This window comes from Miscanthus floridulus, chromosome 15, assembly GCF_019320115.1.
Source record: "Miscanthus floridulus cultivar M001 chromosome 15, ASM1932011v1, whole genome shotgun sequence".
NCBI classification, from domain to species: Eukaryota; Viridiplantae; Streptophyta; class Magnoliopsida; order Poales; family Poaceae; genus Miscanthus; species Miscanthus floridulus.
Genome location: NC_089594.1, coordinates 5,345,152 through 5,357,773, shown reverse-complemented (window position 1 = coordinate 5,357,773; position 12,622 = coordinate 5,345,152). Strand labels below are relative to the sequence as shown.

General features: G+C 46.2%; 1 protein-coding gene across 1 annotated transcript; it reads left to right on the top strand.

The window, feature by feature from the left end:
• Positions 1-7,698: 7,698 nt before the first annotated feature.
• LOC136508328 (probable protein phosphatase 2C 73) lies at positions 7,699-11,007 on the top strand. The gene is made up of 5 exons (XM_066502982.1): positions 7,699-8,045; positions 8,696-9,277; positions 9,464-9,581; positions 9,679-9,902; positions 10,306-11,007. The coding sequence occupies exons 1-5, from the start codon at positions 7,869-7,871 to the stop codon at positions 10,756-10,758; spliced, it is 1,554 nt and encodes a 517-aa protein (XP_066359079.1). The 5' UTR covers positions 7,699-7,868; the 3' UTR covers positions 10,759-11,007.
• Positions 11,008-12,622: the final 1,615 nt, after the last annotated feature.

The following is a 12,622-nucleotide window of genomic DNA, read 5'->3' as shown; positions in this document are numbered from 1 at the left end:
TGGAGCCGAAACATATGTGAAACATTGTTTTACATAGCTGAAGCATCACAGACATGATTATAAATATAAAAGATGTATTCTCAAATATTAAGATCATGATGATCACAAAAATAAAAGGAACCAGAAAACCAGTACTAGCATAATCATTCAGATCAACCAAACAGAGCATGCTGAATATGAAAGCAGTATTGCCTAGGAACATCATGATATTGATGATGAAACTCAGAAGAGGGTGAAGGAGATTATACCCTGCGGCGGAGCCGCTCGCACCAGGAAAAGCCATGATGGTGCTTTGTTGTTGTAGTCGTTCCACTCGATGCAGTGCAGAAAAGGACGCCGTGAAGAAGCACTGCTACAGGTTCACCAACGAGTAGTCGTGCCACCACCGACACTCCCCAAAAACGTAATCGCCCGTCTTCACCCGAGCAGGTGAAGCCCACGATGGAGACGCGTTCCGGAGGCCTACTCTTCCATCTCTGGTGCTCGCCGGAGGTGGAACGAGAAGAACTTGCGCTGCTGGAAAGTGGTGTACTTCGCCAAGAGAACTTAACCAAGAGGGAAGGATTTGTTTTATAGGCAGAGGCCAGAAGACGAGAAGCCGACGGCACCGAGGGGTCACACCTCCCTTCTGCGGTGGGAGAGACGAAGACGGAGAGCCAGAAGTCACGGGAGTTCCTTCTGCGGTGGGAGAGACGAAGACGGAGAGCCAGAAGTCACGGGAGTTAACAGAAACTCCTCCCTTCAATTCGTCACAGGAAACGGAGTTTCAAAAATAAAGGCCTCGCCCGTCCGCTCGCTCGCCGCCCGCCTCGCCATGCCACGCCATGCCCACGCCCACGCCCACGGGCTCGGGCCGGGCCGGGCGGCGGCGGCGGCGCGCGCGCGCGTGTGGCATCCAGGTGATTCGCTTTTACTTCTCAAATAGATCGATCAGTGATCAGGTATTTAAGTAGAGTCGTCTCTCGATTAAATTCCCATATGGTATAAAAACCATTAATGTACATGTACGGACCATAGAGTTTAATAGAGATATTAAATAAATGGGTCAAGCCCATAATATCTAACAATCCCCACCAAACTCTAGGGTATGCAGTTTGAAGTTCTCAGAACCACATTCCTTTTATATACTAGTGTTTCGATGAAGACTGTTAAGTTGAACATCCATCTAGAAAGCTAGCTACACTCATCCACAACTGAACAATGGACAAAACCTTGAATTGACAGTTTTGTGTGAGATGAGTTTCACATAGCCTCTTAACTGATACTAGGCTGCTAAGTGCCTTCCCTCTGTTTTGAAGCATATAAGTCACACTTCGAGGCCTTTTCATGAGCATCTAGAGATTACCCACATCTCATAGATTGTGACTAGCAATCAAGCTCATATAGGTGTGTTCCTTATAGGATGTTCTGTAGGACAACATCCCCGCTATACAAGCCGCTCGGATCACATTAAGAACTTAATCATCCTGCCTAACAGTATTGGAGAGACGGTGCATCTCCAACGAACTGAGCTATAATCTAAGGGGTCTCTCCCTCAGTCAATCAACAGCTTGTTTCGCCATCCTAATTCACGGGATCTCCGATCACATAGGATAGGTTACCACTGTTGATGGCTCTATGTGGGTCTCAAACCCAGTTCCCTCGACGCACCTTCTATCACATTGCGTGACAGACCCTTAGTGAATTGATCTGCCAGATTATTTGATGTATGGACATAGTCCAATGCAATTACTCCGGAGTTTCTCAGTTTTCTGACAGTCTTCAAACATCTCTTCACATGCTTTGTGGACTTCATGTTATCCTTAGAACTGTTTACCTTAGTGATCACAGTTTGATTATCACAGTTCATGGAAATTGCCGGGATTGGTTTCTCAACAATCGGCAAATCCATCAGGAGATCACGGAGCCACTCTGCCTCAGCACTAGCGGTATCCAATGCGGTCAGTTCTGCTTCCATTGTAGACTTCGTTAAGATAGTCTGCTTACAAGACTTCCAAGAAACAGCACCACCTCCAAGTAGAAACACGTATCCACTCGTGGCATACAGCTGATCCGCATCAGAAATCCAATTAGCATCACAATAACCCTCTAGTACCCTCGGATACCTCGAAAAGTGAATGCTGTAACTCATTGTCCCTTTCAAATAGCGCAGCACTCTCTCAAGAGCATTCCAGTGAGTATCTCCCGGATTTGACACAAACCAGCTCAGTTTGCTTACAGCGAATGAGATATCAGGCCTGGTTGCGCTAGCTAGGTACATAAGAGAACCAATTATCTGTGAATATCTCAATTGGTCTCTTGCAATTCTGTGATTCTTTCTCAAATGAATACTTGGATCGTACGGAGTAGGAGCAGGCGTACACTCACTGTACCCAAATCGGTTCAAGACCTTTTCCACATAGTGAGACTGCATAAGAGTTACCCCACCATTTCCTTCCTCCCTTGAAAGCTTAATGTTGAGAATAACATCAGCCTCTCCCAAGTCTTTCATTTCAAAGTTACTCGACAAAAAATCTTTTACTTCTTTAATCACATTTAGATTGTTGCCAAATATTAATATATCATCCACATATAGGCATAGTATCACACCATCACCACCACCAAACCGATAATATACACATTTATCAGCTTCATTCACAACAAAGCCGGCTGATGTTAAAGTTTTATCAAACTTCTCATGCCACTGCTTGGGGGCTTGCTTTAGGCCGTACAGGGACTTCAATAACTTACAAACTTTACCCTCTTGACCATTTGCAATAAACCCATCAGGCTAATCCATGTAGATCTCTTCCTCAAGCTCTCCATTTAGGAAGGCTGTCTTAACATCCATCTGATGAATGAAAAAACCATGTGAGGCAGCCAGGGATAGCAACACACGAATGGTCGTCAATCGAGCAACAGGTGAGTAAGTATCAAAGTAATCTTCACCTTCCTTCTGTGTATAACCCTTAGCAACAAGCCTAGCTTCGTACTTCTCAATTGTACCATCAGGCCTCAGCTTCTTTTTAAACACCCATTTACAGCCCACAGGTTTGCAACCAAATGGACGGTCAACCACTTCCCACGTCCCATTGGACATAATGGAGTCCATCTCACTTTGCACTGCCTCCTTCCACATGTCAGAATCAGGAGAAGAGTATGCCTCAGAAACGGTTGTGGGAGTGTCATCCACGAGATATATAATAAAGTCTTCTCCAAAGGATTTTGCAACTCTTTGCCTCTTACTCCTTCGAGTGACAGTATTATCATCCTCCTCAGGATTTTGCTCAAGCTCATGGGTGTTATCATCAGCGTGTATATTTGATTCATGAAGTTCAGGAATAGGATCATGACTAGACATGCTAGATGCACCTATTTTCATTGGAAATTCATTCTCAAAGAACGTGGCATCTCTAGACTCCATGACCGTTCCAACAGCCATATCAGGAGCACTAGAATTTATTATTAAAAAACGATAGCCCACACTATGAATGGCATAGCCTAGGAAAACACAATCTACAGTTTTTGGTCCAAGCTTTCGCTTTTTGTTTATTGGCACGTTCACTTTGGCCAAACAACCCTAAACGCGAAGATAAGAAATATTTAATCTCTTTTTCTCCCATTCCTCAAATGGAGTGATTTCTTTGTTCTTTGTGGGCACTCTATTTAGGACATGATTCGTAGTTAAAATTGCCTCACCCCACCATTCCTTAGATAAACCAGCTGTCTCCAACATGGCATTCACCAAGTCTGTTAGAGTGCGGTTCTTTCTTTCAGCAATCCCATTGGATTGTGGTGAGTATGGAGGTGTCCTCTCATGAATTATACCGTGCACCGCGCAAAACTCAGAAAATTCATTAGAGAAATATTCTCCCCCGCGATCGGACCGTAACCGTTTGATATGCTTTTCAAGTTGATTCTCAGCCTCAGCTTTAAAGGTTTTAAAATAATGTAATGCCTCATCTTTTGTTTTAATTAGGTACACATAGCAATATCGAGTGCAATCATCTATGAACGTTATGAAGTATCTCTTACCACCTTTTGTCAAAATTCCGTTCATTTCACAAATATCGGAATGGATGAGTTCAAGTGGTGCCAACTCTCTCGCCGCAACTGCCTTGTGAGGCTTGCGAGGTTGTTTTGCCTCAACGCATGTATGACATTTGGAGCTTTTGGCAATGTCAAATTTAGGAATTAAATTCAAACCAGCTAAGCGGGACATGCAACCAAGATTAACATGACATAATCGAGAATGCCAAACATTCATCTCAACATTAACGTTATTAACGACATTATTCACTGCAAGAGGTAAAGTATCAACCAAAGACAAGCGGAACAAGCCTCCGCTCTTATAGCCTTTTCCAACAAAAGTTCCATACTTTGACATAACACATTTATTCGACTCAAACACAAGTTTAAAACCGTCTCGACATAGCAGAGAGCCACTAATAAGATTTTTCCTTATTGAGGGGACATGATGCACGTTCTTGAGTTGCACGGTCTTCCCCGAAGTAAGCTTCAGATCCACCATACCAACACCATGAACACCAGCACGCGCGCCATTCCCCATCAGCAAGGCTTCACTCCTCCCGACCTGGTAAAAAGAAAACAAGGACTTATCAGCACACACATGTATATTTGCACCTGTATCAACCCACCAATCAGGTGAGGAACAAACTGTAAATGCAGATAAATTACCGTACCCAGCAGCGTCTGCATTAGTCTCAATGGTGTTGACTATCTTCGCTTTTGGTGGAGGCTTCCACTTAGCCTCAGGACACTCTCTAGAGAAGTGCCCAGTGTTCCCACAAGTGAAGCAGTTCATCTTTGCCTTGTCTAATCCCATCTTCTTATTATTACCTTTCTTGAAGAAGGTAGTGGGTTTCTGCTTAAGCTCCTGCTGGGGCTTCTTCTTTTGTGGCTTAGGACGAAACTTTTGCACCACATGTGCACTAGTAGTCGCCTCACCATTTCCGCCCTTGCTCTTTCCCTTAACATCCTTTGCTCTTGCCTTGTCCTCAACATCAAGAGTGCCAACAAGTTCAGCAATGCTAAACTGCTACCTCTTGTGTTTCAAGGTAGTAGCAAAATCAGTCCAGGAAGGTGGCAGCTTAGCAATAATGCACCCTGCCACGAACCTGTCAGGGAGAGGACAGCCGTACAGCTCCAATTCCTTCACCAGTCCCTGTATCTCATGAGCCTGTTCGACTACAGGATGGTTATCAACCATCTTGTAGTCATGGAACTGCTCCATGATGTACAGCTCAGAACCGGCGTCGGAAAGACCGTACCGGGCCTCAAGGGCTTCCCACACAGCTCTGCCAGTCGGGAGTGGTATGTAGGCATCAACCAGAGAATCATTGATGATGCTCAATAGTGCAGCCTTGCACATGATCTCAGCATGTCCCCAAGCCTGCTCATCCTCATCGGATCTCACAGTAGCAGGCTGCTCATTGAGCACATGACCACAACGCATGGCCGACAACCACAGAAGGGCTTTCTCACGCCACCTCTTGTAGTGAGTGCCCTCAAACGGCGTAGGCTTTAGCATGCCCGCAAAGCCAACAGATGAAAATGGCCTGAAATTACGTTTTTGGAATGTTGAATAATAAGGCATTTTCATATTTATTTTAATCCATAAAAATAACGCAATAAAAATGAGAGTGAAGTCATGAATAGAAAGACAGAGACAATTCATGACAAATGTTAACATGCTGATAAGACAAATTATGGAGCCGAAACATATGTGAAACATTATTTTACATAGCTGAAGCATCACAGACATGATTATAAATATAAAAGATGTATTCTCAAATATTAAGATCATGATGATCACAAAAATAAAAGGAACCAGAAAACCAGTACTAGCATAATCATTCAGATCAACCAAACAGAGCATGCTGAATATGAAAGCAGTATTGCCTAGGAACATCATGATATTGATGATGAAACTCAGAAGAGGGTGAAGGAGATTATACCCTGCGGCGGAGCCGCTCGCACCAGGAAAAGCCATGATGGTGCTTTGTTGTTGTAGTCGTTCCACTCGATGCAGTGCAGAAAAGGACGCCGTGAAGAAGCACTGCTACAGGTTCACCAACGAGTAGTCGTGCCACCACCGACACTCCCCAAAAACGTAATCGCCCGTCTTCACCCGAGCAGGTGAAGCCCACGATGGAGACGCGTTCCGGAGGCCTACTCTTCCATCTCTGGTGCTCGCCAGAGGTGGAACGAGAAGAACTTGCGCTGCTGGAAAGTGGTGTACTTCGCCAAGAGAACTTAACCGAGAGGGAAGGATTTGTTTTATAGGCAGAGGCCAGAAGACGAGAAGCCGACGGCACCGAGGGGTCACACCTCCCTTCTGCGGTGGGAGAGACGAAGACGGAGAGCCAGAAGTCACGGGAGTTAACAGAAACTCCTCCCTTCAATTCGTCACAGGAAATGGAGTTTCAAAAATAAAGGCCTCGCCCGCCCGTCCGCTCGCTCGCCGCCGCCCACGGGCCGGGCCGGGCGGCGGCGGCGGCGCGCGCGCGCGTGTGGCATCCAGGTGATTCACTTTTACTTCTCAAATAGATCGATCAGTGATCAGGTATTTAAGTAGAGTCGTCTCTCGATTAAATTCCCATATGGTATAAAAACCATTAATGTACATGTACGGACCATAGAGTTTAATAGAGATATTAAATAAATGGGCCAAGCCCATAATATCTAACAATGGGTATATCCAATCCAAATCCTAATCTCACATTTGTTACATTTGTTTGGTGAGGTGATCATATGCCTGGGAGGTGGGGGCACATTACATTTTCGTGGAGCACAGATAGGAAGTTGCTGTATAGAAAATATTAGCCTGTAAGATGAAGGGAAGATATTGATATGGAAAAGGTTGATAATAGAAATGGTTTTGAAATTTCATGGAGTACAGATGGAGATGCCATGCATTGCAGTGCCTGTGTTTGTTGGCTGGTGCATTTATGTTTGAGATTAGCTGGAACGAAGTGGCTTGCATCTATCTGTCCAGTTTGGGATACACAAGATACTGGAGATCTCTGCTTGTTTATAGTGCCTCTGAATGAAGTGGCTTGCATAGTTGCATATACTCCATACAGGATCTGGTGCAGTGCATCAGCTTCAAGTTTGTGGGTGCCGGAGTTTGGTCAAGTCGGTTCAGAGTCAGTGGTGGACGGGACCATGGAATTCATAAGCAGTTAAGCACATAATGCCTGAACTGAAAGGTGGGTGAGACTGGCAGCTTGCGTTGCAATGGACGACAGGTAAAGAGGCAGGCGGCCATGGGCAGCTAGCCGCTGGCAGGAACGAGAGCGAGGCGACTTGGGCGGCGGCGCGGCGCAGGCATCACGTTGGCGCCGGACACACAGGCAGTTGCCATTGTAGTTTTCCAACCACACGGGGTAGCTGGCCGATGTTCTCGTCCGTGATCCCTTTACCCCTTGTCCTTTGATGAGTAAATGCATGGCATCTCCATCTCCATCTGCTGTTGCCGGGTTGCGTCGCCCCTCCGCCATGGCTCTCCTCGCCGTTGCGCCCAGGGCAGAGCGCAGCTGCTGCATTGCTCGAGCCATTTTCCTTCTCCTGAAAGCTGAACCTGAAGCTGGAGCAGGGTGTCCGTTTGTCTGTCCGAAGAAGCTTCAATGCTTCATCTTCATGACTTCATTAGAATGGTCCGTCGTCATACGCTGCCAGCTACACCCTACCATACCGCTAGGCGCTAGCGGTCCTGTCATTAATGCCTCCAAAGGCCGCCACACCTACGAACCAACCATGAACCAAGCATAAATTGAACCCACCGTTCCTGCTGCTCCTGCTCTTGCTTGGCAATCCAAGAAGAGAGGGGAGGACGGAGCTCACGAGCAAGCAAAGCATAAGCAGCAATGGGGATCTGCTGCAGCAAGGCGGCAGCAGGGGAGCTGGACGACGACGAGGGCGTGGGCTTCCCATGGATGCACGACGACCTGTTCCACAGCCGCCTCTTGGCCAGCGCCGGCGTCTCCGTGCACACCAAGCAGGGGTGGAAGGGCGCCAACCAGGACGCCATGACCGTCTCCCAGGTGCATCACCGAACCCTCCCTCTCTCTCTCTCTCTCTTCTCTGCTTGCACCTTGGATTGGTTGCAGAGCTTGTGCGGTTGTGCCTACTAGTTCGTCCGTCGCACTTGGTAGCTCCTTGCACAGCTGATATTGTCCAACCAGCAAGAATGATAGCAATTAAGAAACCTGAAATATCTTTGGATAATATGATGATTTCCCTTCCGTATACATGACTAATCTTCTCGCTGTGTATGTGTGTTTTGCCAATATGCAATCTGTTCATGGTGTTGCTACAACTTCCAATACAATGCAAGTTGTATCTACCAACTTAGTTTGAGCAAAGTGCACTAGATCTATCATCTATCTACTATAGCTGCTAAGAATTGGAAATCTAACAACCTGAGATGTTAGTAGAAGGGGAAAAAAACTGATCTTTTTAGCAACCTGAAATTATGTACTTCACCATCTTTATTGCCCACACTACCAGTGTCCTGAGAGCTTGCATTGTACATGAACCTGGTGCCTGGGCCGGAACATTTAAAGCTATGTTGGCACATCCATATATTTGGACCTTTATTATTAGCATCTCCAATGCAAGTACATTGACTTATCTCTTGTACTCCTGCCATTCGCTTGATCTTGATGAGTCTCAATTGTGTCAAGATGTTTAGGACTTTGCTGGCCACAAAGGCCACATTTTCTGCGGGGTATTTGATGGCCATGGCCCTCTTGGCCGGGAAGTTGCTCGTCATGTTCGCGACACCCTTCCAGTGAAACTAGCCTCTGCTCTGAAACCGAAAACTTCAGATGAAGATTCCTCGGGGGGTAATTTGAAGCTCAGAACTGAAGAAGATGACTCGAGCAGTAATTTGAAGCTCAAACCTGAAGAAGACGATTCAAGCAGTAATTTGAAGCTCAAACCTGAAGAAGATGATTCAAGCAATAATTTGAAGGTCAAACCTGAAAAAGATGATTCAAGCAACAATTTGAAGCTCAAATCTGAAGAAGATGATTCCAGCAACAGTGTGAAGCTCAGAACTGAAGAAGATCCCTCAAGCAACACTGATTTGGATTCCTTTGACAAGTCAGATAGCAGCTCGTCCAGTGATGATACAAGCGATGAGAGCCAGCTGTTGTCCACTTGGAAGAACATATTCGTGAAGACATTTGAGCAGGTGGACGAGGAGCTGAGGCAACATTCAGGAATTGACTGCATTTGTAGCGGCACAACTGCAGTTGCTGCTGTTAGGCAGGTACTGATTCTACTACTCTTACTGATTTACTTGTGTAATGTAACCACTGGCTGTCATTTGCAATCATGCATGTTTCAGACTTTCAGTTGTAGATACAAATCCTAAAAACTACACCTTAAATGCTAAATCAACATATGTAAAGCATAAGCCTCATTTATTCTGCTTCCCAACTGTCTTTATTCACAGGGTGATAACTTGATCGTTGCCAATTTGGGAGATTCACGTGCTGTCCTTTGCACCAGGGACAGCAAGGACCGTCTGATCCCCATCCAGCTCACCACTGACTTGAAGCCAGATCTTCCAAGTGAGCGTCCAAACTTCTCATCTCATGATCTTCGGCACATGCACATGAATACACATCTTGACTGCACTTTGCATTATTCCTGTACACATGGCAACAGGCGAGCTTGCAAGGATCCTGGACTGCAAGGGAAGAGTGTTCGCCATGGACGACGAACCGGACGTGCCTAGGATGTGGCTGCCGGACCAGGATGCGCCGGGCCTCGCCATGGCAAGGGCCTTCGGTGACTTCTGCCTGAAGAACCATGGCCTTATCTGCACACCTGAAGTCTACTGCAGGAAACTGTCCGAGAAAGATGAGTTCTTGGTGCTTGCTACTGACGGGGTAATCAAAAAAGGGGAATGTGATCATTTATTTGATTGGCAGTTTCAGATTCCTGTCACTTTCCGTCCATTAACTGTCCTTGGTTTATTTAATCAGAAAGGCCTGCATGCAACTCTATTCCAAATGATCTGGGTACAGAATAGCATAAAAAGTCCCTTTCAGATTAGACCCACAAAAGAAACTGTTAACCGTAACCATACATGCATATCACTATCCTCTATTTATTGTCAATTTGTCATGATAGTTTTAGCTGATAATGATTGTTTATGCAATAGACAAAAGTCTCAGACGGCGGTTCTACTGTAGCACGAGCAACAAAGTCTGACTTTTTCTTGCTGCCAAAACCTTAGAATGAGCAAGAAAGCCTGAATTTTCCTTTGCTGCCATTCAAAACCTGCTGCAGATTTGGGACGTGCTGTCGAACAAGGAGGTGGTGAAGCTGGTGTCATCGGCGACCGACCCATCCAAGGCGGCGAGGCAGCTGATCGATCGTGCGGTCCGAGCGTGGCGGCGCAAGTACCCGACGTCCTTGGTGGACGACTGCGCCGTCGTGTGCCTGTACCTGAACCGGCGGGCCTCTCCTGGTCCTGACGACAGCCTGCTCCGAGTCCCAGGCACAGGAGGCAACGACGTGAAGCCGCCGGCCGTGCCGTTCACGGGCAGCAGCCTCCGCAGGGCTCTGTCGAGTAACGGCGGCGGCGAGGCATCGTCGGAGGAGGGGGCGACGGTGTGGAGAGCGCTGGAGGGGGTGGCGCGGGCAAACTCGGTGATCAGGCTGCCACGGCTGGGGCGCGTGCTGAGCTGGCGGAGGCGGTCAAGCTCGCTGGACGAAGACGACGGCGAGGATCGGGATTGATCATCATCAATTCCTGGCCAAATTGAAGGGAGGCCATCGTTTTCATGGCGGGTTGACGTATAAATTCATTCGTGCATGGACCGATGGAGCCGAGGCAACCAAATTGAAAAGGAATTTCAATTTCTAGGATTTGATTGGCGTAATGGTCCTGTCGCATTCAGGTTGTTGAAACGGATGAGGTGATATGGATAGGAGTAGCATTTCTTCATTCCCAGGCTGAATCTCAATCTGAATGGTTGTTCTTGTTCATCCTGCTCGCATGTGGCTTCAAAACAGATATAGTACTACTGCTACTTAACAGTGCGTGACTGGTTGCGTGAACCGTCAAGGGTTTGCCGTTTGCGTTTGCTGTAACTGTAATTTGTTGGTGCGATTAGTTTGTGACACCATATCAACATGATCGATCTATCATCTATGGAAATGGAATGGTTACTCATTCTTAAATTTAATGATGAAATCATTGCTTGATGCATGGTGGGGTGGCAACTGGATGGGATATGTATGCAGGCATGCATTTTTTTTAACTCTGTTGTTGGGCTGCACTGTGCACTGGGCCGTATCTTATTATTTGTTGGGCTTGGGCCAAAAGCCAGACAGGCGTTCGATTTTGATGTCCAGTAACCCAGAGTACCTTGGCGCTGGAAATGGAACTATCATGTTTGGAGCATCGTTGTTTTCTTTTTTTTTTTTAATTTCGGACTTTCTATTACTCATCCGACACAACCAAATAGCTGGTCACCAAACCCTTAAGCTCCTGAGGTACAGGATCCCAAGTGGTGTTTGTGCCACTAGGAAGAGTACAACCATGTTTCAAAAAAAAGGAAGAGTACAACCAACTGTGGGCAAAGCATGTGAGAGTCCGAAATATTATAAGTATGTTTGCAACAAGAGCTAAATTCAGAACTAATACGAAACTTCATCTCAGTTATAACGCCCCCTATTGCTGAGTAGTCTGAAATCATCACTCATGAGCGCCGCCTGAACCTGTGTAGCATCGGTGTCAAGCCAGACATTTCGCACCCCCTATTCTGGCCGCCTCCTTCAGACCTGCATGACAGGCTACAAGTTCTGAGTGGAATGCATCCAGCAGAGAACCTTCTCCACCTGCACCGGCCCTGATCACCGCTCCCTGGGCATCCCTGATGACAGAAACCCCAGCCTCCATCCTACCTGACTGGATTGAAAGCGCCATCTGAATTTATTTTCAGCAAACCAACCCTCTGGCGGTCGCACCCACTGAATCCTCTGACGGATTTCCGACAACGGTTTCATCGTCAGTGAGTTCATCGTTTTCTGCACTGCAGCTACCAATGCTAATTTGGAGAAAGCAGACATGGAAGCTTCAATTGATAAATAAATAGAATATCATTTATTTGTTCGATGGCAGTTAAGTTGAGCTGTTGTATTTTATTGAAAAATGTAGGCCCATGCTGCATCTGAATGCTGAAGCACCGCTGCTGACGTGGTAATGGATTAACGTTTCAAACCTCATCTACAATGCAGCTGCTCTTAAGGTGACCGTGCACTGTAGTCTGTAGCATAAGGAACAGATTTCTTTCACTAACATTTATTATGTTTACATAATAGAAATAGCTCTGGCTACCTGGCCTGTGTCCTCTCTAAGAACATAAATCAAAATAACCACGATTATTACAGACTCTGGACTCTGCCAAGTTTCATAAGAAAATAAAACCACAATGTTTGTTTGTTGATATTATTCAATACATTGATTGATCTCAAGAAAAACATACAAGCTAGGGAACAGAACAACGACATGAGTACATGACAAGAGTTGAACTTCCGCGCTCATAGCTGGTTTGGTTTGCATATGCTAACTCTGCTGCTGCTGTGAATCCAACTTGTT